General features: G+C 40.5%; 1 protein-coding gene across 1 annotated transcript; it reads right to left on the minus strand.

The window, feature by feature from the left end:
* Positions 1 to 839: 839 nt before the first annotated feature.
* KEL (Kell blood group, metallo-endopeptidase) lies at positions 840 to 22528 on the minus strand. Its single transcript, XM_010154757.1, has 18 exons — positions 22511 to 22528; positions 17582 to 17720; positions 15962 to 16165; positions 15191 to 15315; positions 14127 to 14273; positions 12688 to 12750; positions 11521 to 11709; positions 10994 to 11139; positions 9635 to 9758; positions 9023 to 9133; positions 7867 to 7965; positions 7246 to 7323; positions 6717 to 6820; positions 5736 to 5846; positions 3562 to 3629; positions 3168 to 3325; positions 2271 to 2366; positions 840 to 1016 (listed from the first exon to the last, which is right to left on the minus strand). The coding sequence occupies exons 1-18, from the start codon at positions 22526 to 22528 to the stop codon at positions 840 to 842; spliced, it is 2157 nt and encodes a 718-aa protein (XP_010153059.1).
* Between the last annotated feature and the right edge of the window lie 2982 nt (positions 22529 to 25510).

Below are 25510 nucleotides of genomic sequence, written 5' to 3' on the forward strand. Positions count from 1 at the left end.
GAGAACCAGGTTCAGGATCCAGAAAAGTTCTTGGAATTTTAATTGTTTGGTCTTCAGTGACTTCTAGAAACCCTTGTGACTGTCCCATACTCCACCCTCAACCATATCCTATACCCCAAACAGAAGTGAAAAAAAGAATCTTGTTGGAAAAGAAAGAAGAAAGGGAATCTGTTCTCAACTCCCCCTCCCACTCCCACCAGTGGGGATGCTTTCCTCTTTCTTTTTTTGTCTTTTAGGAGTTCTGCTTATGAAACAAAAAACATGGAACATGGAAGGCCTTCAGAACTTTCATTAAGTGACTTATCTTTCAGCCTAGAAGCTGGAGCCACTGTGTCTTCCCTGCTACCTATCTCCATTTATTGGCAGGAGAAGAGGATTCTTCCCTCTCTGGTAACTTTCTTGTGTGGTTTGCATAGTAACCCATAGGATTCCCCTAAGAGCCAATCTTATATGAACAAGTCTTGGAGCTCCACGTAGTGCCCTGTCCATTCAACATGACTGTGAGGCTGCTGGAGTAGACAGAGAAATGCACTGAACAGAGGGACTAATAATATAAGTCGTTTTGCTTACAACTCTAGTTGTACCATGAGACTTGCAAAACTCCAGGGTTGTTGTATCTGGGACAGAGTGCTGACAGCAATAGGAGGAGACCCTCTTCCCTTATGAGCTCAGTTTAAGAATTTTGCTACCATCAACTTCTGAGAAAAGGATAACAAGAAAAGGAAGGTAGAGGAGTGAATAAGAGCACCATGGGGGGCCCTGTGAAGATGGATATACTTTCATGGGTCAGGCCTTCCTTTCCCTGGGGTCATATCTCTATTCCTTGCTTCCCATACAAACTACCAGATGTGGCACTTGTTGTCTGGGTTCATCGGGGATCCACTGGAACAGTGGAAGTGCTTGGCAAAGTCCTGGCTATTGCTGACAGGCCCACAGACACGAAGTGGCAAGGGACTGTGTGGATCTGTGTTCAGGGAAGACTGTAGTTTCTCAGGATCCTGGTGTCCACACATTGCCTGAAAGGAAACAAAATAGAAAAGTTAGTTTGGCTGAAAGAAGTGAAGACAGCTCCTCATGTGAACAAGACTTAAGGCTCCTCATGCCTCTGCACATGTGGCTGGAGTAAACAAACACACTTACACGAGTGCAAACATTCCTCAGATCTTTCCCTTCACCACCACAATTTCTGACTGTTTTCCCTTTCCCTAAACTTTTTTGTCTCAATTTCCCTATCTGACAAGCCACCTTCTCTTTTTCTATACTGCATAGTCCAGAACACAGGGAACTAAAACCACCTAAGAGTTTAGGCTCATGCAACCTTGGATGCCATCTAAAATAATGGTATAGATGTAGTATCAGTGTCTAGATTCAGGTGCTAAAGGAAAAGCAATGAGTGCTCATCAATAGAGCATTTACACAACATCCCATTACTATTCGAGAGACTGGGGAGAAGCTTATGTTAAACTGGCAATCCAAGTCTTCACTATCACGGTTTCAGTCTTTATTGGTTGCCAAATGATGCAGTAGCTGCCACATAGCCTCTGAAATGCAAATCTTGCCACCAAGACCAAATAATCTCTGATTTCAAAACTGCTTTTATACACACTGCTCTGACATAATGTCAGTACATGCACAAAACGTTTCCCTTTGTCCAATTACAATGGGCCAATTCCCTTTATAAGGGTATGACTTTTCTGAGCACAGAAATCCAATGATCCATCATCAGGAACTCAGCTGCACAACTTTGCACAAATCTTTAAACCAGTTTCCCACAGAAACCTCAAACTATGTGTGCATGCATTTCTAGTTCTTTAAGTAACATTCTAAACTCTTTTTTCACTACCACTCAGAATGACATGACATCTAGTTATTCACCACGACAGAGAGGCAGCTGAAGGAAGGGATGGTGAGATATGCACCTTTTCCAGTAAAATTCCACTTCCCATGTGTAAGATTGCTCAGAACAGCAAAAAACATACTCAGAACCTGGCAATGAAGCATGCTCTCCCTGACACAACTTGTGTATTACAACTTCATTTTGGTAGATTTCAGAGCTTTGAAAAGATTATTTGCAGACAGGCCTTTTGTTAGCTTTGAGAACCATAACAGTTATGGGGCCCTATATGGGATTTTTAGCTTTCTAAATATGATTCTGGATCTCCCAGAAACATCAATCGTTCCCATAATTGAATATTGAGACAGGCAAACTGTCATAATGTGGAAGACAGTGGAGAGTAACAGAGATAAATTACTAGCCCAGAATTCATTACATGAGCAAAACTGAGGTAGAAAAGCTGATCATGTGAAAGTCCAATCTTAGGTAAATCCTTCTCTTCTTTGTGCTTTTTCAGCCAATTTTTATAGGCCTGTGGAGAAAGAAAAGTAATAATGATAAATCCCCTTTCAGATAGTGTCCCAAACCCATGTCTTCTGGCAATCAAACTTACCAATTGAATATATATTTAATAAAATAGGAAGTTTGTGTCTCTCTTCCCTCACTCTGTGGCCCCCTGCTGCTGACCATGCCCCTAATACCAGTAGGCTGGAAGAATAACAGCGTAAGTTCTTTGCTTCCTATCTCAGACACTACCAGCCACACATCATCCCAAGAGAAGAAGCAGTGGCTGCTCTATGAAAGAATGAAAATTACTTTCAAGGAAAGTCACAAATATTTGAATAAAAATTAAAATACTTTCTACCTCCCAACATTCTTCATGTAAGAATGTAACAAGTGCAAGACATAGAGATCTCAGAGCACCCTGCACTCATCTCTTCAGACTAAAGTATTGCTGAAAACATCATTATGGAGTCATTTTACCACCATACAGAATTTTGGTTCATGTCTCAGCTTAGTTTCTTTGGAATAAAGTAAACATATAATTAATAACATGCTTTGGTATGCATGACAAATGGGGAAGTAAAGAAAGGTCCACCCCAGAATTGGTAAAGGGGAGAAGTAGTTTTAAATGGAAGGCATGAAGTTATGAGCAAAGCTTTGTAAGGAACCTATGTCTGGAATAGCAGAGGGCATATGCTGCACTGGCATGGGCATGCAACAAATCTGGAACTGGAGCAGCAAATAGGAGAGGCATGCAGCCGAACAATCTTGTGACATGCAAGTTGTGTGGTGAAACTGTGAAATTAGGGAAGTAAATAGACTACAATACCTGGTAAGCGATGGCCAGCCCTCCAGTGTCAGCTGTATTCTCCAACAGTGTAAAGGTACCGTTGACCTTAATGCCATAGCTTTCATACTGGTCCACCAAGCAGTCTATAGATTTCTGTAGTGCACTCCTGTTGCATGTAGGACAGCCCCCAGGCAAGACTGTGGGGAAAAAAATCCTAGAAAGTAAAGATATTTCTGGCATTCACCTGTATTCCTCACATTAATCACTGAGCCTTTTTAGTAGTCAGCATGGCCTGGAATGGGTTTTCCTTAGCTTCGTCTACCTTAATAATACATGTATAGATTGATATAGGGACCAGGACTTAAAATCCCATGAGGGAAAGTACCAGTGGGGACCTAGAAGAGTAAAGAAAGACACCACAGCCAGTACCCACCATAACCATAGAATGTGTGAAGAAGTTCATGTGCCATAAAGACCCCGATGGCTCCAAAGTTCACAGCACTGAAAAATAAACATTGAAAGATGGCTTTTGAAAAGAAAAAGAGGGCAGGTGAGGATTCCTTATAGCCACTGAGCACTAGTGTGGGCTGCACAGGAGCATTCCACTCTGAGAGCACAAAGCTCTTTCTATTTATTGTCTCTCAGATGTGGTACACTGTGTAATAATGCAAATAACAGTGTAAATGACCATTTGTACTATGGACTTGCATTAAAGTGATTGTAGCTAATAAGCCATCATAATAACGAAGAGTCTGTGAATGAGACTGCCCTTATTAGCTCTAATGACAGGTGTTGTTGTTATGTCCTTATTTACCCACTACTGGCTAAACTGCTGCACAAAGAGTAACTGCAAAGGTAATTATACAAAAGCAGGATGGTTGGAGAAGCAATCTTGCAAAAGTTGTCTAGTGAAAAATGATACATGAAACTGGCAAGGCAAATTAAAATCATTAAGGTTTGACTACAGTTACTCTGGTCTAGCATTGGTGATCTTGCTACAAGCAAGAAGCTGTACTGGAGACCTCCAGTAGTTCTTTCCAATCAGAATTTCTATGATTCCTGCAATGAATTTACAAATAGCCACATCACATCAGTAATGGTACCCTCAAAATTAATTTCCACAATATAAAATGATGGGCTCATGCTTTCTTTACACGCACTGTTTAATACTGCTGAAGCATGAAATGATTGTAGTAGATCATTATTACATCACTGGGAACTCAGTAGGAAGTGACAAGAACAGATCAACTCCTCTTAGAACTGCTTTTTCAGTACCTCGGTAGCTGATAACTTATAACTGTTGCCGAGAGTAGTTGTGGATGCCTCATCATTGGAAGTGGTCAAGGTCAGTTTGGATGGTGCTTTGAGCAACACAATCTAGTGAAAGATGTCCCTGACCATGGCAGGGCGGTTGGACTAGGTAACTTTAAAGTCCCCTTCCAACCCAAACCATCCTATGATTCTATAAGTATTGCACTGCTTTGTTGACTTCTTACTTTAAAAATTATCCCCACAGTCATCTGAATTGGCTTTTGTTAGTAAAGTTTAAACTGAGTAGCATCATCTGAGAAAATGCTATTGTGCCAACTCACCAAAAGCTGATCAAGTTCGAGTTGAGTATACTCAACTGGGATGACAGCAATGTATTTTCCTAAGACTATATTTCCTAAGACAATATATTTTCCTAAGACAAAAGGAATAAGAAGCTGTAGATGCTTTTTCAGAGAGGACGAATATGGTAAATAGCAACCTATACCAATGGAAGCTTTTTTTTTCTATTATTCTTTGGAGATGTCCTGTCTCTTCATACTGTAATGAGTTAATGATTTGTTGCAAACACTTGAAGATGTCATACAACTAGTGGTAGAAGATCACCAAGGAGAAAATAATAACTTTTAACTGAGACATGTTTATTTCAAACTTCAGCCTCTTGGCACAGTGTCAGTTAATCTGTCAGTACAATGGGGTCAGGAAAAGTATCTAGCCATTGTGATTAAAAAAAAAAAAAATTTTACAGTCAACTGTTTAAGTGCCTTTTGATATCAGAAAAATATTGCTTAACAGATCTGTTCCAGGTGATGGAAGAACCCAACTATAAGAATATGGTCTACAGAAGTGTCAGTGTTGCACGGGAAGACTCAGAATTAAAAAATGTATTTGGTTATTAGAGAGGTTTATTTAAAAAAAGGATGAGAACTGTGTTTGATCCATTTGAAAAAGACTTCTGAGAAGAAGTTGCACTGTGATGTCCTATTTTCTCTGGGTTAGGTTTCAGGAATTCTTGGAATCTAGAAAATGAGAGGCAAAGGTGAAATGCCTTCCTTGCAGCAACCTACATGAGGCTTCTGCCTCCCTGCTCTGGAGAAATATACTCGGCATAGCTTAGTTTCACCTAGATTCTGATTTTGCTCCTGCAGAGTCAATGATCACACACTTTCAGAATTCATAAGGTAGTATCCATCTGTCTTTAGAAAAACCTTTTTCCCCTCCTTTATTGTGTCTTTCTGGGATGCAGTAAGACGAGGTTAAAGACAGACACATTCTTCCTGGAAACATGATGCTGCCAACAAACTACATTCAGCTTCCACCTTTGCCGCCCCTCCATACCTGGGAAAGTCCATGTGGAAAAAAGGGCTGCGGAACATTCCAGCAGGGAAGACCACCATGTGGTGCCTTATTGAGTAGTATGAATGCACAGTCCAGGGGGACACATCCCAGCTAGAAGCAGAAAAAAGAGAAATTAGACAATGTATTAACTCCCCATCTCATACATTGCTCCTTCCTCCACTGGGCCTGAAAAAAATGGTCTGTTCAGAACAACTGTTCAGACAGCATCATCAAATGATGACATTCACATTACCTAGAGTTAAAGGTGTTTGAAATAAACCTTCACTTACAGATGGTCTGAACTAGTAGCTTAGCTTTCATATACATTAAGGGATTCACCCTCACAACTTCCCTGTCAAGTAAATCAGGATTAGTAATCTCTTGTGACATCCTGCTCATAATACTCCTAGGCAGTGTAAAGACCCAAACATGCCGGCCTTACGAAGCATCCTATGTCCTGACACCTTTTACATCACCACAATGCTTTGCTGTTTGCTTTGCTGCTAAGGAGAACCAGCTATCTCTAAAACGGTCCTTTTTTCAAGGGAATGGTGAGTTGTTTTGGTAGCCTGAGCTCAGGCTGAATACAAGACAGGCTGCCAGATTCAAGGCTTTTTTAAGAAGGATGCAGCAATGAAGTATTGCAGCAAAGAAGTACAGCAGCACCTTGTCCTGCATTAGGACAAGTGTCAGAACAGGTCAAGCGACGTCATTATGTCCCTCTATTCAGGACTGGTGAAACCACATCTGGGAGTACTGTGTTCAGTTCTGCCCCCACCCTCTGCCTTCCCTCCCCCTCTTTCCCCTCTTTCCCCAGTAAAAAAAAAAATACAACTGAACAGTCCTGAGTGACCTGCTCTAGCTGATCCTGCTTTGAGCAGGAGGGTTGGACGAGGTGAACTCCACAGGTCCCTTCCAACTGCAGTTAGTCCAAGAGTGTGTGATTTTGTTACATTTTTCAGATCCCTATCCAACACTTACTTATCCTGTGAGTGATGCTGAAGGAGTTTCAAGTAGGAATTTTCCCTCAGTACTTTCAAGCAAGCCACCACGTTGAGGAAAAAAGTGTCTTCATTTACCTCCAACTGAGGGAAGATACAAGTAATGTGACTGTCACAGGGCACGAGTGAGGAATGAATTGGACAGTGTAAGTCCCACAGGTCAAAAAAGGGTTAATCAAAAGACAAACCAATTGAATACTTGTGTTTTTTTCTCTCCTAGTTCTAAAGACCTTCAATTTAAGATATGACAGGAATGTTATCTGTAGGCCAAACAGAACACACAAGCAGGTCATAACCAACCTCCATCGAGCCAGCCACTCTAAATAGGAGACAGCATAGGCAACAATAGAGAAACAGTAGATAAAAGCCCATACATTCTCAGAAAATGAACAGTAGGAAATGTGCATTGCTCTAGAGGACATAGCCTCATTTAGCAGCATTCAAGACAGCAGTTTGGTACAGATAAACTGCCAATAATGAGGCAGGCATGTTTACATTATATAGCTCACATTCTGGTATTCCAGGTTCACTTGGGCAGTCTGGAGGATGCGTGCTGGATAGCCAATCTCCACATGTAGTTTGGAAATCTAAAATCATCATAAAAAAACAAATGAGCAAAAAAAGCCAAGACCAATATAAGGCTTGATATTCTAGAAGACATTTTAAAATTCTATTTCTAAATAACCTAAGTACGATGTGTGAATCAGCCCTTCAAGATGACAGCTACTCTGTTTAAACAAGACACCTTCTCTTGCTACTCTGCTTTCTTAACTCAATGACCTGATGGCTAATGTTGTTCTACTCTTTTTCTTTATAGCATTGTTTTCTGACATTCAGCTTTATAGTTGTTACCCTCTCTAGGTATATAAAACTGAATTGCATCTCAATATTAATTCAGGGTATCCATGGACAAACACTGACCCTCTATGCCTACATATCAATGTATGATCACACAGGCATGATGGCACTTATAAAACCATCTACAATTTTCAGTGTGTATAAGGCATCTATTTAAGTTTGTGTGCCTGTAGAAGCAGGTAGAAATATGTGAAGGTGCAGGCCCCTTCCATCCTTTCTCCAAAGGCTTCAGGGAAAGGAAGAGCTCTGTAACTCCTGCTTTCTGCACGCACCGAGACTTTAGCCTCTTGGCGAGTCTGTTCATCCATCCACTCCAACTGATCCAGCTGGTCATAGAGGGCATCTTGGATCTCAGAGAACATCTGCTCAGCCTGCCATGGAGAAAAGAAGGCATGGTCAGAACTACAGAAAAACATTGTTCAGATTTAGTTACCATCTTCCCACGTTTCAGCAATTCAACCACAGAATAACTGGGGGAAAATTTCTCTTCTTGTGACCAAAAAGGAGGTTTCAGCTTCTACAATGATTTAGTCTTAAGTTATTTTGCATCCAGTGGTTCCATACAGAGCTCACCTTCGTTTTCCACACACCTTTTCATCTTCCCTGTCATGGTAACTAAGAGGGAAACATAATTCCTTTTCATGCAATCCCTGTTGGGATAGGAATGGACCAAATGCTTGCCACACTTCTTGAGTGAAGTGAAAATTCAGTATCCACAGTATTTCACATTGTTTTCTCCCCTTCCAAAGTTATGGCAAGCTGAGTTTCTCCTTTACAAAATTATGTTTGGTTTTCATTCAGCTTTGTACTTCGCTACAGAGAGTCTTAGTTTTCCCATTAACTTTTGTTTGGGTTATTTTGTCACTTTATATACTGCAAACTCTTTATAAAAGCTGGTGCCTACACTAACTTCCCTCAGATAAAAAAGGAACTCTAATCATCAAAGAAAAAAATATCCTTTCCACACTGCAGGCAGATGTTCCTTTTACTGTGAATCCACTCAGACTGTTTTGGCATTGATTTGTTTCTGTACAAATGACGACTTAATGGCTTTGCAATTGAAAATCTTTTTTAAGTATCATATTGTTGATGAATACTGTTAATACCAACTGTAATTCCAGGAACTACACTGAGATGCATTTGTAGGGCTGTCACAGGTATTGGTGCAGCACACATTATTTCGCTAGCAATTGAGATAAAGATAATAACTGGTATTTTAGCATTGGTTACTCTAGCAATGACAGCAATGTCTTGTTCTGCGATCTTTTGTTCCCAAAAAAGAAGGGGAAGTGCGTAACTACAGGAATATATAAAAAGTATAAAATCTACACATGGTTTTGCTGCCTTGATGTGGTCTTAAGTTGGCATATCAAAAAAGAAAGAAATGAAGCTGAGCTCTGCTTGGGGGTTAAGAAGATGAATACCTACAAGTTTCTTGGTCTGCTGAGGGAAAATTTCTTGCACAATCATCTGCCCTAGAACTGGCTCAAAGAAAGAGCTGGTATCAGTCAAGCACTTCCTCCAGCGCTCAGCTGGGATCTGTAAGAACAGAGGAAAAAATAGAGACACATGACAGTGAGGACAAAAAGATAGGAAGACAGTAAAAAGATATGTAAACACGTAGTCACTAGCTTATATGCTGCTAGCTAAAAATGAAAGCAGTGAATAAGTAATGTATTTCCATTTATGCTAGCTCAGAACCCTTTAATCAAATAAAACATTGATTTCTGTATGATTTACTCCACTTACTGTCACACAGGGTTAAGATTCATATGCTAGCTGAGACAAATACATAGGAGAAAGGTGGCCATCTATATATTGTTCCCCACCCCATGATACAGTGCATTTAGCCCTCTAAAGTTTTTTGTCATGTCTACTCCCACATCTCTTTGAGAAAAAGGAAGCATTTAATGGCCTAGCGAGCGTAGTTATCCTCAGATCTAAGAAACTCCATCCAGACAAGCCACCATGAAAATATCCAGAAGGCATATCCTAGGTTCAGCTGCTAGGGAGGCTGAAGATGGTTAACGGCTAACTCACCACTCTAGATCCCATTTTTCCATAAAGAATCTCAGATAGCTCCTGGTGTGCTTCTTGGAATCGACTGTCAAGGGCAGGGGAGAGATTCCCAACCAGACAAACAATCATATAAATGTGAAGGACCCTGTAGGAAAATAACATTTTAGAAGACTGAAGATTGAAGGCTGGTCACTATAAGCACGGAGGCGTGGTGTCAGAGGAATTATTTGGGGCAGAGAAACCATAGTCACCTGAACAATGACAACAAAGTACTGTGATTGGGCTACACCTGGGGCTAGCAAAGGAGGATGATTTGACAAGTCAACCAAAGGCACTCTTTCACCAGAACGCCATGAAGACTCAAGGGGTAATTGCCTGCTTGGGCACAGGATTCTTTATGGCAAGCAGGAGAAGCAGCATTTTTAGGACAGGGTGAAACTTACTACAGAGTATTTTGAGGGATCAGTGATATTCTTTAAGATTTACTATGGATTGTTTATGGGAAGGACCAAAGGCGGGGAAAGGAAAGGATCGTGGTGGTTTGGGGGGAACACATGTAGGAAAATGAAGAGGAAAGGTGGCAAGAGGGAATGGTTGAGCTTGCCAGGACATCTGTGTGATTGAGCCCTGCACATGGTCACCAGAATGTGTCCTAAGTTATTAAATGCTATTCCTAAATAACATTCTACTCTCTGTGTGTGGGGATGGGTCTGGATACTGGAGAGACAAGGACTCTGAGAGTTGGCTACTGGAGGGACTTTGGTTCCAGCTAGCTGCTGGAGAGAGCAGGAGTCTGAGAGTTGGCTGTTGGAGAGACTAGCAGTTTGGATCATCAAATGGAGAGATCCACTTGCATATGAGTATGTGTAACAGGAAGACACCACAGTACCAGCAACCCAAGCAGGGCTGCAAGACTCAGGGACTCGGATATCCAGGTGTCAGCAGGGGATCTGGGGCCAGCTTCTGGGCAGACTGAATATCTAAGAACAGCTATTGGAGCAATCTATATTGTGCGCGTACATATGTATTTCATTATTATAGACCAATCCTGATCATCTGGAGAGGACGTACAGGATCAGGCTGTCTGAGCTGTTCATGTTTGTAGAGTGCTGTGTGTGTTTGGGTGACAGTAAAGGCACTGTATTACACCTCTGTTAATCTGCGTGACACACATATATGGTGTGTGCATGTGCAAGCCTATTGAGAATATATGCCAAGCCTTAATACTGGCAAAACCTGTGGATGTAGAGCCACAGCAGCTTTGCAGTTATTAGGCTATTAGATTCAGCAGCCTCTAACACAGACCTGTTTAATTTCCGGTAACTGAAGATAATATTTCTTGAGGCATAAACAACTATAACCATAGATATTGGCTCCTACCTTTCCTTGTGCCACTGTTCGATGAGGTGTGACATGCCTCTTAAGTAATCCATGTCATGCACTGCAATTGGCTGAGAGAGGTTCATCGGCATAGGATGGAAGACAGCCTGGAGGCATGACAACCAGTCAATAGCAGGTGCCTTTTCCTAGAAGTAAAACAGAGCTTACATGCTGAACTATGAATCTAAACTAACTGACAAGAAATAATAGGGAAACTGGGATAGTCTCTCTAATACTGTTAAGAGATACTTTCAACAAGTTAAACTGTTTATATGATGTGTTTATTGGTTATATTAGAAAACAAGAACTGTCATTTTATCAAATTAGCACTAGGGAGGGGAGAGAATTGTGGGCCTGAAAAATCCAACTGTTGTCAATAAAAGACCTTAAGTTAATAAGTTATTTAATGCTCAGCAGAATCCAAGTGTAAGTTGCAAGGGAATGACAGGGTGTCTCATATCTCTTTTGATCCAGATTTTCAGAATGTGAATGTCATATGTTGCTCAAGTTCTAAGGTATAGATATACCTGTAGCTCCCTAATGGTAGTGCGAAAGAACAGCATCCCCCTCTGCTGTCTTTCCTGCAGTGGAGTGACAGCTCGCTGGAGGTTAGAGATGAAGGACAAAGTAAGGGAAAAGGAGTCAGGGCGACCATCCTGTGGCCCTCCAAGTAGGTCCCCCAGTTTCTTCAAATATGAGAGATACACACGGAGAACCTGCAATACAGAGCATACGACCAGTGGAAGAAACATGACTGAAAATTAGTCACCCCATCCATCCATCCATCCATCCACCCATCCATCCACCCATCCATCCATCCATCCATCCATCCCTAAAAGTGTCTTTTTCATTGCAATATCCTTATGTAATTCTTCACGTGGACTACAGTTTGCCAAGTACACCTTCTCTCTCAGTGAAGAACACTGAATTCCCAAAAGGTAATAATCTTATTTTTGTCCCAGATTACAATTACATTAAATACCAGAATCATTTTAGCTCTGCAGGCCTGCCATCTCTGGAGTCAAAGGACAGAGATGTAGGAGATATAGTGATATAATGAGCATTTTTGACGGAGAGAAAATGTCAGTTGCTTCCTTCTGTGTTCATGAGGTATCAAAGGAATGCTTGTGATGGGTGGACAGGCTTATTTATTGAGGACTCTTCTGAAAGAGTCAGACTGAGAAACTGGAATCAACTCAGTTTTTATAAAATTCAGAAAGAGATGACAGAGCTGTGATGAAATTAACTTTGTTACAATAACTCCCAAGGTCAAACAGTTGTTTCCCCAGCTTACCTTAAAACATTTTAAAATAACTTTTAAAATTCTAGCTACCCCTCCCCTGACACGCAGATTATAAGTTATAAAGATTTACTTCGGACAAGAACATTTGTTTAAACATTCATTCAAGGTTAAACATGGAGGGAAACCCAGGTTCATATTACTTAGCAAATACAAATTAAAACTATAACATCCTGTTTCTGCACCAGAAGTTTTAAACCTGGCATCCAAAAATGGGTTACATTTTACATTTCTTTTTGGAAAAGTAGACAGTTTTGTGAAGAATTCTTCTGAAGATATTTTCAGAGGTCACTGACCGTAACCCATGGAAACAGACCACTGAACCAGGAGGCAATTCAAGGAGATCCCACATCAAATAGATATTTTTACCTTACTTCAGCCTCTGATATGTTACCTCGAGATAATTTTTCTCCTTGAATTTCCTCTCAGGTGGCATCTCAAACTCAGGATGGTCAATCTGCAAAAAGTAATAAAGGAAAAACATCTCATTGTTTCCAGAAACACTGGAAATGTGAGGATATGCTCAACAGGCTTTGTTAATTTCTGTGTCACATAATTTAAAATGTTAATAAAATACTTTTACTTTTGGAAAACGTTTACTAGCAATTTTTGTAGTTCTATCACATTCTGCAGCTCATTTACAAGCTCATTAAAAATCTGCAGTGACTGACAGTCAAAGGTAAATCACAATGGTAAATATTTCTACGTGGTGCACTGATTTTGGCTGGGATAGAGCTAAATTTCTTCATAGCACCTTGTATGGGTTGTATTTTGAATTTCTGATGAAAACAATACTGGTAACAAAGCAATGGTTTAGTTATTGCTGAGCAGTGCTTAGACAGTGTCAAGGCCTTTTCTGCTTCTCATACTGCCCTGGCAGTGAGTAGGCTGGGGGTGTACAAGAAGTTGGGAGGGGACAAAGCTAGGACAGCTGGCACCAATGACCAAAGGAATATTCTATACCATATTTGGCTGGGATAGAGCTAAATTTCTTCATAGCACCTTGTATGGGTTGTATTTTGAATTTCTGATGAAAACAATACTGGTAACAAAGCAATGGTTTAGTTATTGCTGAGCAGTGCTTAGACAGTGTCAAGGCCTTTTCTGCTTCTCATACTGCCCTGGCAGTGAGTAGGCTGGGGGTGTACAAGAAGTTGGGAGGGGACAAAGCTAGGACAGCTGGCACCAATGACCAAAGGAATATTCTATACCATATGACAGCATCAGCATACTCAACAAAAAATTGGGCATGAAGGAGGCTGGCCAGGGCTGCCATTGTCTGGGAGCTGGCTGGACAATGGTCAGTTGATGGTGAGCAACTGGGGTTTTTGCATCACTTTTTTTTTTTTTTTATTAAACTTTTTTTTTCTTGACTTTTCACACTTTTACACTTCTGATTTTCTCCCCCATCCCACTGGGTGGCGGAGTGAACAAGCAGCTGTGTGGTGCTTAGCTGCCTACCAAGTTTAAACTACAACAGTGAGCTACAAAATTCATAGACACTACCTATGTTAGACACTTAGCACTTAGAGTTCATTATTGTACTAGTCATACCCGTGAACTTAAGAAGAACCAGACCCTTCCACAATGAAGTACAATCCACACTGTCAGGCAGAAGAGATGAGAGAAAGCAATTTATTCATCTTTATCTGCTCATTTTTCCAGAAGTAAGTGCTTTTTATGTAATAAAATCAAGAAGTTTACTGAAATGTAGGAAAACTTTCTTCATAAAACAACATAGGCTTAGTTTGAGCAAGTCTGGGTCTCATGGGCTGTGCAACTGACTCTTTATTCCCAGTGTTTCCTCAAATTTTCTTTCTGTAGTCCACTCACCTGAATAATATTGGTCTTGGGGTCGAAAGGACTAGGTCCCACGTGGACACTGAAAAAGGGAAAGGTGTTGTATCTGCCCATGAGAGTCTGAAGAGTTTCATTAAAATCTTTTGCTTTCCCCACACCTGTGATATTCCATCCACCAACCTAGAGAGGGAGGCATCATGAAAGCAGGTGAGAAAAACACTTGTTTGACCCATATTTACAAACCCTTTTTCTTTTTTACTCCTATGAGCTCAGTCATTATGACAACTTAGAAGCAGCAAAGCAAATAAAACCAGGTGAAACTCATGAAGATATCTACATATCCTGTTGGCTTTAAAATTACCTGTCACTTTAAGTAAAGCAATAAACTGCAAAATGGCACAGGGAAGAAGGATGATAATTATCAACAGAATGAGGTGTACAGGAAAAAAAGCAGTAGAAGAAGGAGAGAAAAAAGAGATCACATTTTTCTAAAGCCATCCAGAAGGACAACCAGGGATCAGGGATTACAGGTCCCACCTCCCTGACAAGCAGACTCACAGGTGGGCCTGCAGTCACTGTTCCTTCTGCTGAAAGGGCATAATTGCCCTTTGCTGGCAGGAAAATACACAACCCTCCCTGGCACTGGGAGAAGCCTCTCTGAATGGAAAGAGAAGCATATTCCTCTTTGAACAAGCTCTCCTGAAGCCTGGAGTAGTGGATGGCCATCAGATCTTAGACACAAAAATTTCACCCGTTTTGCAAGATGTTGTTGCCTGATCTCTAAGTTGGATCCTACTGAACTGAGCTTCTGAGATTAAAAGTGATCCTTCTTTGCAGTCTTGGTTGTTGCACAGTCCTAAAGTAATAAGGTCATGAGGAAAGATTCAGGTACCTGATGTCAGAAAATCAAATTTTGAAACAGCATTTAAAGCTAGAAGATTTATCACTTAGAATTTGTGCTGTGAACCGTGAGCTTATTTCAGGGCCAGATGCTAGCAAAATTTCATCATGTAGGACCATATGACCATAACTTCACACTTCCTTTTTCCCTTAAGGAATTACCTTCTGGAGGGAGAGGAAATAGCACAAACATTCACCTGATTTAGCAGGTCCTTCAATGGTTGAGTTCCTTGGGATTCTATCTGTTGGGTATCCATGCAGGAGCGATAGAAATGGATTGCTTTCTCCTTAGCTGAGCCTCTTATCCCAAACTGTGGGCCCTCTGATGGAAAAAATAAAATAGATTAAACCCTAAAAAAGTGGTAAAAAATAGGTTGGGGCAGTATTAGAGGAGAGAGAGGTTGTAAAACAGTATTACAATGCACTTTGATTCAGAACAATTTAGTAAATACATCCACACATTCCAGAGTCCCTGCCCATGGCAGGGAGGTTGGAATCAGATGATCTTTAAGGTCCCTTCCAACCTAAACCATTCTGTGATTCTATGATTCTAGTGACATGACTCTTCTGGGGCCAAATATATAAGTTTCTTTGCATGAAAACAGGAACACAACAGGAAGGTGGAGCATATCTAGGCTTCAGTCCCACATGGAGTCTCGACACATGACCGGAGTGCATATTCAGACAAGCACAGCATAAAGGGTCTACTTTCACAAGGCAACAGAAAAATGGTTTGGGTTGCTGCCAGAATTTTAAAGTAACTTTCACTCTCACACTTAGAAAGTGGAACTAAAATGTTTAAAATTCAGATATTGTAATATTACATGTTCAAGAATAAATCTGCTCTTGTAATGACAGAAGAACGAAGAGACTAGACATAGACCCTTTTAGGAGTGATTGTGCTCTCAGTTATTAGTATTCTCAGCCCTGACTGAGGAAGCCGCTGAAGGTAACACAACAATACCTACCTAAAAGCCTTTTCAGGATCATCTGGTTTTCTTCCAACAACACATCAAATACATTTAGTGATTCTTCTGTGGTTCTGCTTGAGTGTCTGCCTTCCCAACTGCCACAAGCATATTTGTAGAAATCCTCACAGGGGTCTACAGTGTCATTCCTAGAATTCAGGAGTCTGGCCAACAGTGTAAGACCCAGCTCAGCATCACAGGATCCTGAACAGGAAATAAATAGGAGAGAACTGATCAGTGACAGTGCAGAATGAGAACAACTCCAAACACAAAAATGATGAGGTGTCATCTGTGGAACACTTCCCCCAAAAGATCTATTTTTGGCACAAATTGCTTTGAATCCAGTGTTGAATTCCTATTATGATTTTGCTGAATATGGAAGAGTGTGCTTATTGTTTCACTACACAGGAAGATAGATGCCTTTGCACTTTATAAGGGACATTCTTTAAAAAAGACACAGGCAATCAGTCCAGAGATTGTGTCCTCTGGTCATCCTATTTAGGCAGTCACAACTTGGATTATTCTGCCTTTTCAGCGTATTTTCTCCGAATCAGACAAATTTGGCCAAGTGATAAACAAGAAGTAACTGATGGTGTCAACACTTGAAGCAAAAGAAGGACATAGCAAAGAGAAATTTTAAATGTGAAGGGACTTGCTCAAGCATGGGAAACATTTGTCAGCAATGACATTTGTTAGGACAAAGTCTTCCTAGCATATCTTGCTTTGATCTAAAACTCCCTTTATCTAAACTGCTACAAATCACTGGGTATGTGTTCTCATTTTGGTTCAGTTTCTTGTATCAACATCAGATCAGATCAATTATTTACTGAAATAAACCACCTGTAAATCAAAGTAAGACTTTCCATACTGCAGTTTCAACAGCTGACATGGGAGTAGGTAGACAGAGTGGAAGTAGACTGGATCTAAACTAACAGCTGTCCTCTGGTCTCCGTAACGAACGATCTGCAACACATAACAGGGGCTAAAGAAAAATGCTACGTGAAGAGTCAATAATGTTTATTTTGGAGCATATATATCCACCAATACAAGTGCACCTTCAGTAATGAGCATTCTATATGCATAAACATATACATGGACCATTCTGCAGACACTTGTTTAGCAAATTTGAAAGGCAAATTAAAATTATGGTCTATGCTTACAGCTCCCCCATTATCAAGAGACTATGACTTTCTACACTATGTCTGCACTGGTCTGTGCTAGAAAACACAGACTAGATTTATTATCTCAGAGATGGAAAGGTGGAGGAGGAGCTCCAAATATCGGATTCAGTCCAATTTCCTGGAGATGACTACAGAGAGAGCATGACATGATGATGAGATACAAGACAATATAATGATGCTCTCCCTCAAAACTTGGCCTAGGCATATGAAAAGGCAGGCAGAGGAGGACAGGTGTGGGGATCAATCTCCACTATGACCCAAGGAAAAGGCAGAACAGTGTACCCTTTTTGCAACTGGTGTTATGATTCTTTGAGATTCTGAAAGTCTGATTCTTAAGACAGATGATAAGCCAAATACACAATGGAGGCAGATAGGAGAGAAAGGGGTCTTACAAATGAGGTGGATGAGGAAGCAGGCAAAAGGCTATCCCATATTATACCTAGACCACACGTCATCATGATGTAAGTGATAAGCAATGTAAAGCCAAGGAGACTACTGAGAAGTGTACACAGCAGGAGGCTTTTCCCCTGAAGGCATCGTTCTTTCTTTGCAGCTGTTCTCAGCTCCTGGTCACAGGTCTGAAGAGAGAAAAATGAGACAAACAGAAAAAATGAAGAAGGAAAAATTCATATTAAAGATAGCCCTGGTCATATACTCCATCTGCCACCAAGTCTACTAGAAAATCACTCACAGGACTAATGCCAGAATATCAACAGTCATCCAAGTCATCTAGGTACCTATACTCCTGGGGGTTTTCTCACCTCCTTTGTTTTCCTGTCTTTTCCAGCTAGAGCTGCTCCACAGTGATAGGAATTATGCATCAAAAAGCCAGCTTGCCATGAGGAGGCCTGTCCCTCCATAGTTCCTTCTGGTTTATGAATCATCTTGCATATACCTCTTGAAGATATCAAAGTCTCTTTGAGCCAATAAAGCTAATAGCAAGATGCTTAGGACTGGTGGTTCTTTATTCTGTTACAGTCTGGCAACCTGAGCACTAATTTCAGATTTCTTCTCAAGAAATAACTCCTGCATCCTAAGCTCTCTAGTCCAGTTTAAGTGGGAGAAAAGATTTGCCCTATTTTGAAAACTGCAGTAAGCTTTAAGTCACAGAGAAGTTCTTATACATAGACAGGTTTTATCTCACTTAAATTTAGTTGTATTCATAACCTAGGTGTGTCTTTTTAGCCATTGGAGAAGGCTAGGCACTTTATGAGTACAGTTTCTATTTCAGACATTTGTCTTAGGATGAGCTGAAGCATCCTCCAGTTACCTGTCTTTTTCCCCATTGACTGCAAAGTAAGATAAGATGACTATGTTAGGATAAAACCCTAACATCTACCTGTATAAAATTAGATAAAATGACATTTACTGGGTGTGTCCACTGCTTCTATCGACTTCGATGTACATCAGACTGGAGAACAGAAGATTACAAGAGAACAGACATGGGAATGGATGCTGGTAATATAAGGAAAGGGAAATAACCAGGGAAAAAAAATGTAGTAACTGAATAAGAATATACAGTGAGAAAAAGGAGGCAGAAGGGAAAAAGCCCCAGAAGATAATGGAAAACCTGGAACGAAGAGGGATAGAGAAGAAATAGTGTAGCAAGCAGGGAGTAAATCTTGTAGGTGTGGAAGCTGATGTGGTACTTTGAGAGTCTTACATGACAGTGTCAGGGTCCAGCCTGTACCAAGCCCACAGCCTCAAGTTCAGCTCCCTGTGCTCAAGCCTGGTGTCTGACAAAAGCAAGCTGTTTCAGAAACCTTGACAGGCCTTAGAGCACTTTGAGAAAAAGTTGGAAGCAGCCTTGGTGGAGTTGTCCACTTCTTCACTTGGGAGCTGGTTTTTGGAGGTCTCATGTGTGATCTCCACCGGAGCTATGCCGCAGCACCAGCAGCCGTGCCTATGGCTGGCCATGTACTCTGTTGATCCGGGTCCTGACCTTAACCAACTGCAGGTTTTACCTTGGACCGTCCTCCTCACAATGGACTTACCTGGCAATCTACATTCTTGGCTGACCCTGTCTACTGACACCAGACCTGCCTGACCCTGTTTCATTCCCATACTGGGGGGGTGCACCCCTTGCTGGTAAAGTCATTACTTCTTGCCTGTCTTGTCATGACTCAGGTTCTAGATTTTTTTCCCTTGTCTGCTCTTGCTGCTCCCTTACATGCAGCAGCTAAGCTGCTTTGTCACCAAGCTCAGTATCTATCTTCTTTGCCACAAAACCAAAAAGCATGGATCTTTACAAAAATCGCAAGAAGAAATGAAGCAAAATCCTACAAGAGTTAAGTATTTCACAGCATATACCCCTTCACCTGAGGAAAGGCTAAGAAAATGAATGAGTGTGTTGATAATCATCTTGCTTAATACACAATGTACAATTCCTGTATAAAAAAACATTAACAAACAAAAAACACAGAAAGCAACAGAAAACAGGACCTCATCATTTCATATCTCTCAAATGTACATTTTATCCAGTCATTAACAGAATCGTCCTAAAGCATATGTCAGCTTACTTAACTCATGGAAACTCCTAACAAGGGTTAAATACCTAACTGCTTTTCTCCCTTTAAAATCCTATTCTCTTGAATTCTTTAGGCTGGATACAAAACAACTAAGTGGAGAGCAAGTACATACAAGTGAATCCTGGCGTTAAAAGGTGATAGATACAGAACATGACCATACTGGCAAAGTACAGTGTAGGAAATATAAAAGAGGAAATCCAAATTCCTTTTATACACCCCTGTAGTAAAACACTTGAGCTTTTGCTTCTCAAGTAGAGAGTAAGTGTCATGACCTATCAGAATGTAAAATTTGCTTGGCTGAAAGGGAAGAAGAAAAAGTATTTTTCAATGTGCAAGACCTCATCTCTCACCATTTAGGAATCAATGCTCCTGACTTCTCTGTTGCAATAGACTTGTTTTTCACATTGAAAATCTGGCCTATTCCTACTGTGAAATATTTGTCATTTTGCAATTTTTTGGTCTCATCAGAGGACATCTGTTCCTCTCTCCTGAGTACTAGATGGCACAGCTGTGGAGATACTAACAAGAAATTGGTATTTCACGACTGTCGTTGCAATTTCTGCTGAGCTGGTTAACAGTAGGTCTGTATTGGGCCTACACATTATGCTTCTTTGGAAATGGAAAACACATCAAACAAAAAATTGTTAAACATACGCAAGAGAACTAGTCTGGCCCCCTCAAGACTCCACTGTGAAACTACTGGAGAATTATGTGGCTGAGAACAGCACACCCCAAAATCATAGCATACCCCAAAAGGGGAGAGAGGGGAGTGGGAACTGTTTGTGTACTTCTACTTAGAAAATGTATTAAGATTTGTGTTATGTAAGCCATTAGGATGAAAAGTGTTCTTCATACACTTCACCTTCCATTAGGAATCTCTTTCTAATCTTGTCTCTGCTACTGGCCTGGATTTGAGAGAACTTGTGGACCTACATAAACAGAGAAAAAAGAGCAGTCCAGTCACACTTAGTTGTCCTTTGCAGGCATCATGTGTGATCTCCATCTGAGCTTTTTCATGACAACAGCTTAATCTTGACAGACAAATACCTGCTCTTTCATCATAAAGATAATAGTAATCTTGACAGACAAACACCTGCTCTTTCATCATAAAGATAATGACCTTTTCATCATAAGGGCAATATCTCTGTCATCTTCTTTATCTAATATGAACTTCGCTTTTATGCCATAAATGGACTAAGTTGTGCACAGAAACACAGAGCCCCTCCTAATTCAGTGATTCAGTGGATTCAACTCTTTCATGCTTTTCTTTTAAAAATGTGCCAGTGCTCAAATTTAAATGACTTCACTGCAGCTACATGAGATGAAATGTCTGAAAAAAATCACTGTAAGCTGATTTCTAGTTGTCCTCAATTATAAAATGAATAATTTTGAATTTATGTACTTCAAAATCATCAGATTGAAATGAGAGCATGACTTAGGCTAGCAGAATCTTGGCAGGTACTATTATCACTATAGCAAGAACTGTTTGATGCAACTAAATCAGCCAAAGAATTTGATTTTCCTTCAACATCTTTTTGTTTGTGAGCCATTCCTGAATTCTGCAGGGAGGTTAAAATTCCTCTGTCTACTTCTTCCACACCTTGCATTCTCCCAGTGTAATGCTGTTGCAGAAAAAGAAGCCTGTAACTTTTATGAAAATAAAGTAAATTAAAATTAAGAGATCAAAGGAAGGGAGTTCTTCATTACTATTTAGCAGACAGTTCGGGGGTATTACTTTTCAGGCAGTAGATTATTTATGAATTACTGACTTTCCTCTTACCCAAAGTGTGCTTATGACATCAGTCACATGGATGACACGTTTGCAGACTAGTTCCCCAATACTCATAAAAACTTCAGTATTTTCTTAAATTTATGTTTTGTCAGCAAATCACTTAATGCACATAAATTGAGCACATTCAATGTCATTTGAGAAATAATATTTTAGCCTGTGTTAAAGATATAGTGCCTGCTTAGATGAGAAACTGAATGATATTCTGAACTACTAAAAGTTTGAAGCATAAACATGGCCAGTAACTATTTAAAATTATGACTGTTGGCTGATCTTATTACATAGAAATATGAGAATGGATATACAAACCAAACATTTCTGCAAATTATTCAGTCAGAAAAATGTAGACAAGATAAAGTGACCGTTTGCATTACAGTCACATCTCTTGCAATCCTAACAGCTCTCAACATTACAAAAAATGCACAATTTTTTAAATATTATTCAGTTACACAGAAAACTTTACTTGTCTCTTATGTAGTTGAATGTTTTGTACATTTTAGCAACCCTGAGCAAACAGTCCTGTGAGATTTGGCTCTAACTATGCAATTAACACCTCACTAGTTACTTATGTAAGACAACAAATCAGGAAAAGGACACCGCACGTCACGGGGAGAAATTCAGCTTACCATGTCATTTTCATATTCAGAAAACTATGTCATGTTTATGCACAATTATTTGCGGGGGACAACTTTGCATGTTTCTACACAAGTACTTTCTGAAAATAATTTGCTGAAAAATGACAATACCGTAAAAGATGCAAATAATCCTAATATTATAATTATTGCTTATTGATCAGTGCTTCAAACAGATCTGAATCCAGCCTCAGGATGGCCATTAGGATGACTAACAGGAAGGAGAACCCCTAAATCCTCACGCCACATACCACATCATTAATTCTGAGGCCTGACAAGACCCTTCTGAATACAAACTGTCAAAAACCCAATTGCTCCCATTCCCTTGAGCAATAAGCACCGTAGCTGTGACGGGAAGAAAAAGAGACCAGTGCAACTAAGGTCCCTCAGCAGACCGTAAGACAAACCCATTTCCTTACCTCTGGAAGAGTCCTCATCCTTGTCACTGGACAAGCTTTGCTCTTGTGGTTACCACAGTTGTCAACCCTGTTTACTTGTTTATTATCAGTCTTCTGTGCCAAGACACACTACGGAGTCCAGAGACAATCTCTTCTTCCCAGCTTGGCCGATTGCTGTGGGGAGGAGAAAAGAAAGGAAAAGCTCTGTGAAAAACACCTTTAAAGAAAATGGGAGGGAGGGAAATGGATACATTTCTGCAAATCTCCACCCACCTTCTCTGCCTGACACCTCGACTGTTTTGTTCCCTTCTGCCTCTCCCTGGGAAGCCTGTGTCTTTCTGTTTCTTGGAGCTGCGCTGAAAGCTTTTTTAATACAGTATGTGATTCTCTGTCTTTCTCAGCCTCTTCTCAACAGTTCGCTGCTTCTTTTCTTTCCACCGGCCTTCCTATCCTGCCCACCCAACAAGCCTGTTTTGGTCTGATACTCGCACTGCTACCAGCCTGTTTCAACCTGCTCCTCGGGGGCCTGGAGGCCTCTGCCTATTGCAAGATAGTGGGGGTGATGCATCCTAGTGCTCCTCCTCCCACTGAAGAGAGGCTCGTGTGCCGGCTTTCTGTTTGCACTCTCTCGTCTGCATCCAATGTCCATTCAAGGGGTGAACACACATCCAATTCTGAATCTTTTTCTTTGAGAGGCATAAAAGAAATCATTCGTTACTGATTCTGTTTTCAGTTGTTTGTTGCTTCTCAGGGGATGGCCAGTCTGTGTGTCTTTGCTTCTGTAAGGATGCATATTGGAAAGATTTGGGAGGTAAATGCCGCTGGTTGAGGACTGGGAACCAGGATCACTTCCCTGAAGCATTAAAAATGGAGTAGTGGAAGTCAGGAGTAAGGCCCTTCTCAAGTGGCAGCTGGGAGCTGAGAGAGATGGTGAGGACCAGTTAGGTGTCAGCTTCCAAAGTGACTGAAACAAGCAGAATACCAGGACAGAACTGTTTATTTCCCCACCTTGCTCGTCCCTCAGGGGAATATAGTGTCTTGGTTCACAAGTCTGAATATAATTAAATGTCTGTTCACTGGTTCTGAGCTTCTCAAATCCTTGGTTTGTCTCCTGAAGTTCAAATCATCTTCCCACCTTCACTAATCTACTTATTTTGCCATTCCCGTAGTGCCTGCATAATTTCTAAACATCTTTCATTATATTGTAGCAACAGACTTCTTATATGGCTGAAACCAGTTACTTACTCCCAGTTCTTTCTACCTCTCAGGTCACTGGTAGCTCTATATTTCTACATTTTCCAAACAGCTCTAAATACTATTAAAAAAGTCCTTGCATGCTGCAAAAATGGTCCTTGCTGATCTTTCTTTCCTTGTAATAGGTCACTTCCTTTCAGCTTGACACCAGAAGCCAATCTGCAAATAATTCTTGCATGAGCAATTGAGATTCAACTCAGTGGAATTAACAAGACACTCTTTTGGTAGTCACAGCTCTTGCATCACTGGGAGGAGCATTGCTCTGATCCATACTGTCCAACAAATGAAGAGGTGCTTTGTTCATTGTGGCCTAAATTAATTTACAGCTAGCCAAATCCCAAATCTTTGTGCAAACTGAGAAATGAGAACGTGTAACAAAATTAAGCTCTTATAGCCCTTTGTTCCAACATAGCTCTGTCTTCCATGTGTTTCTGCCACATTTGACATTTTCCACTCTTCCCTACTTTTACATCTTTTCTCACAATAGCTACAGTACTAGTACTCTCTCACAAATGTTTTTCAGTAGTTGCCCTGACAGTATAGATGAAGAGATGGTGTGCAAATGTATGTTATAACCCGAGTAGGTTTAACTGTAAGTGATCTTACAGTGGAGATACCTTTGGAAACTGGACAAATTTGTTCATGGCAGTGTGCAGGGGAGGAGGGGCGTGGGGGGTGGGAGGAGGCATCACAAGTAATCCTTATTGACTGATTCCCTTCTTATCTTTAAGGCACAGATGACAGCTCTGCTCTCTTGAGTCCACAAGTTAGTGAGAGGACCTCTCACTTTTTTTCTCTGTAACAGACTCTTTCTCTTCTCTCTACAGTGCATTCACTTTTCCAAATGTAACACTGACCAGCACATTGAAAAGCATGCAGCATTGGACATGCCTTCCAGCTGGAACACATAAATGTTTAATGGCAATTACCTTTTAGATACCTCTTAGATTCAAATCGATATATGTTTCAAAGAATATGGAATTAATTAAGCGCATTGACATGTGTTTGACAGATGTTGTTGCAAGCATTTCTTATACATTCAAGATGGTTAGGAATCTGGGCAGATTTCGTAAAATTATTTTCCTAATATCTGTCCTTGAAGTGAAATTGAGTTTGGAGTTTGATCTTCTACGTTGTGTGAATAGTAAATTCCCCTGCAACGGTTTGGTAGGATGAAGTTTTGCTTCACTGATTGTCATTCCAGCTTCAACTTCCCAAAAATCTGCCAGAAAAAATGTACCACTTTTATGTAATCTGATTTTTTAAATAGAGCATTAGGAAAACACAGTGCAGCAATGTTAATGTCACTGGTCATCTTGAAAACTCCTGTGAAAAGTTACCACTTATAAAGGGATTCTACTTAGTTTTAAAAATAAACTTCTCTAAAAAGTTTTTCTACCTCAGGTGGTCACTGTTTGTACTACCAGTGACCAGTGTGATTTGTGGATTAAAGCAGCATGAAAGAAAATCTCATTTTTATGAATGACTGTCTGCCAAAGGTTGGTAATAATTTCAGTAACCAACAAAAGCACAAATTTGTTTGGAAAACATCAGAACACTGCAGCACTGTGAGAGCTTGTTTCTTCACTGGAGAAGTTCAGAAAGCTGAAAGCAGGATAACCTGAGAAACAATGTTTTCCATTGTGGATGGGAGAAGTAATGGTAGGATAAATTCATTTTAAACAGTCCAGAATTGAAGCTGCCAGTCAGGGATCTAGGAGAGTGTTCTAACAGCCCCATGGGTGACAGGGAGACATCTCTTCAGGG

The sequence above is a fragment of the Eurypyga helias genome, unplaced genomic scaffold (genome assembly GCF_000690775.1).
Source record: "Eurypyga helias isolate BGI_N326 unplaced genomic scaffold, ASM69077v1 scaffold8727, whole genome shotgun sequence".
Lineage (NCBI taxonomy): Eukaryota > Metazoa > Chordata > Aves > Eurypygiformes > Eurypygidae > Eurypyga > Eurypyga helias.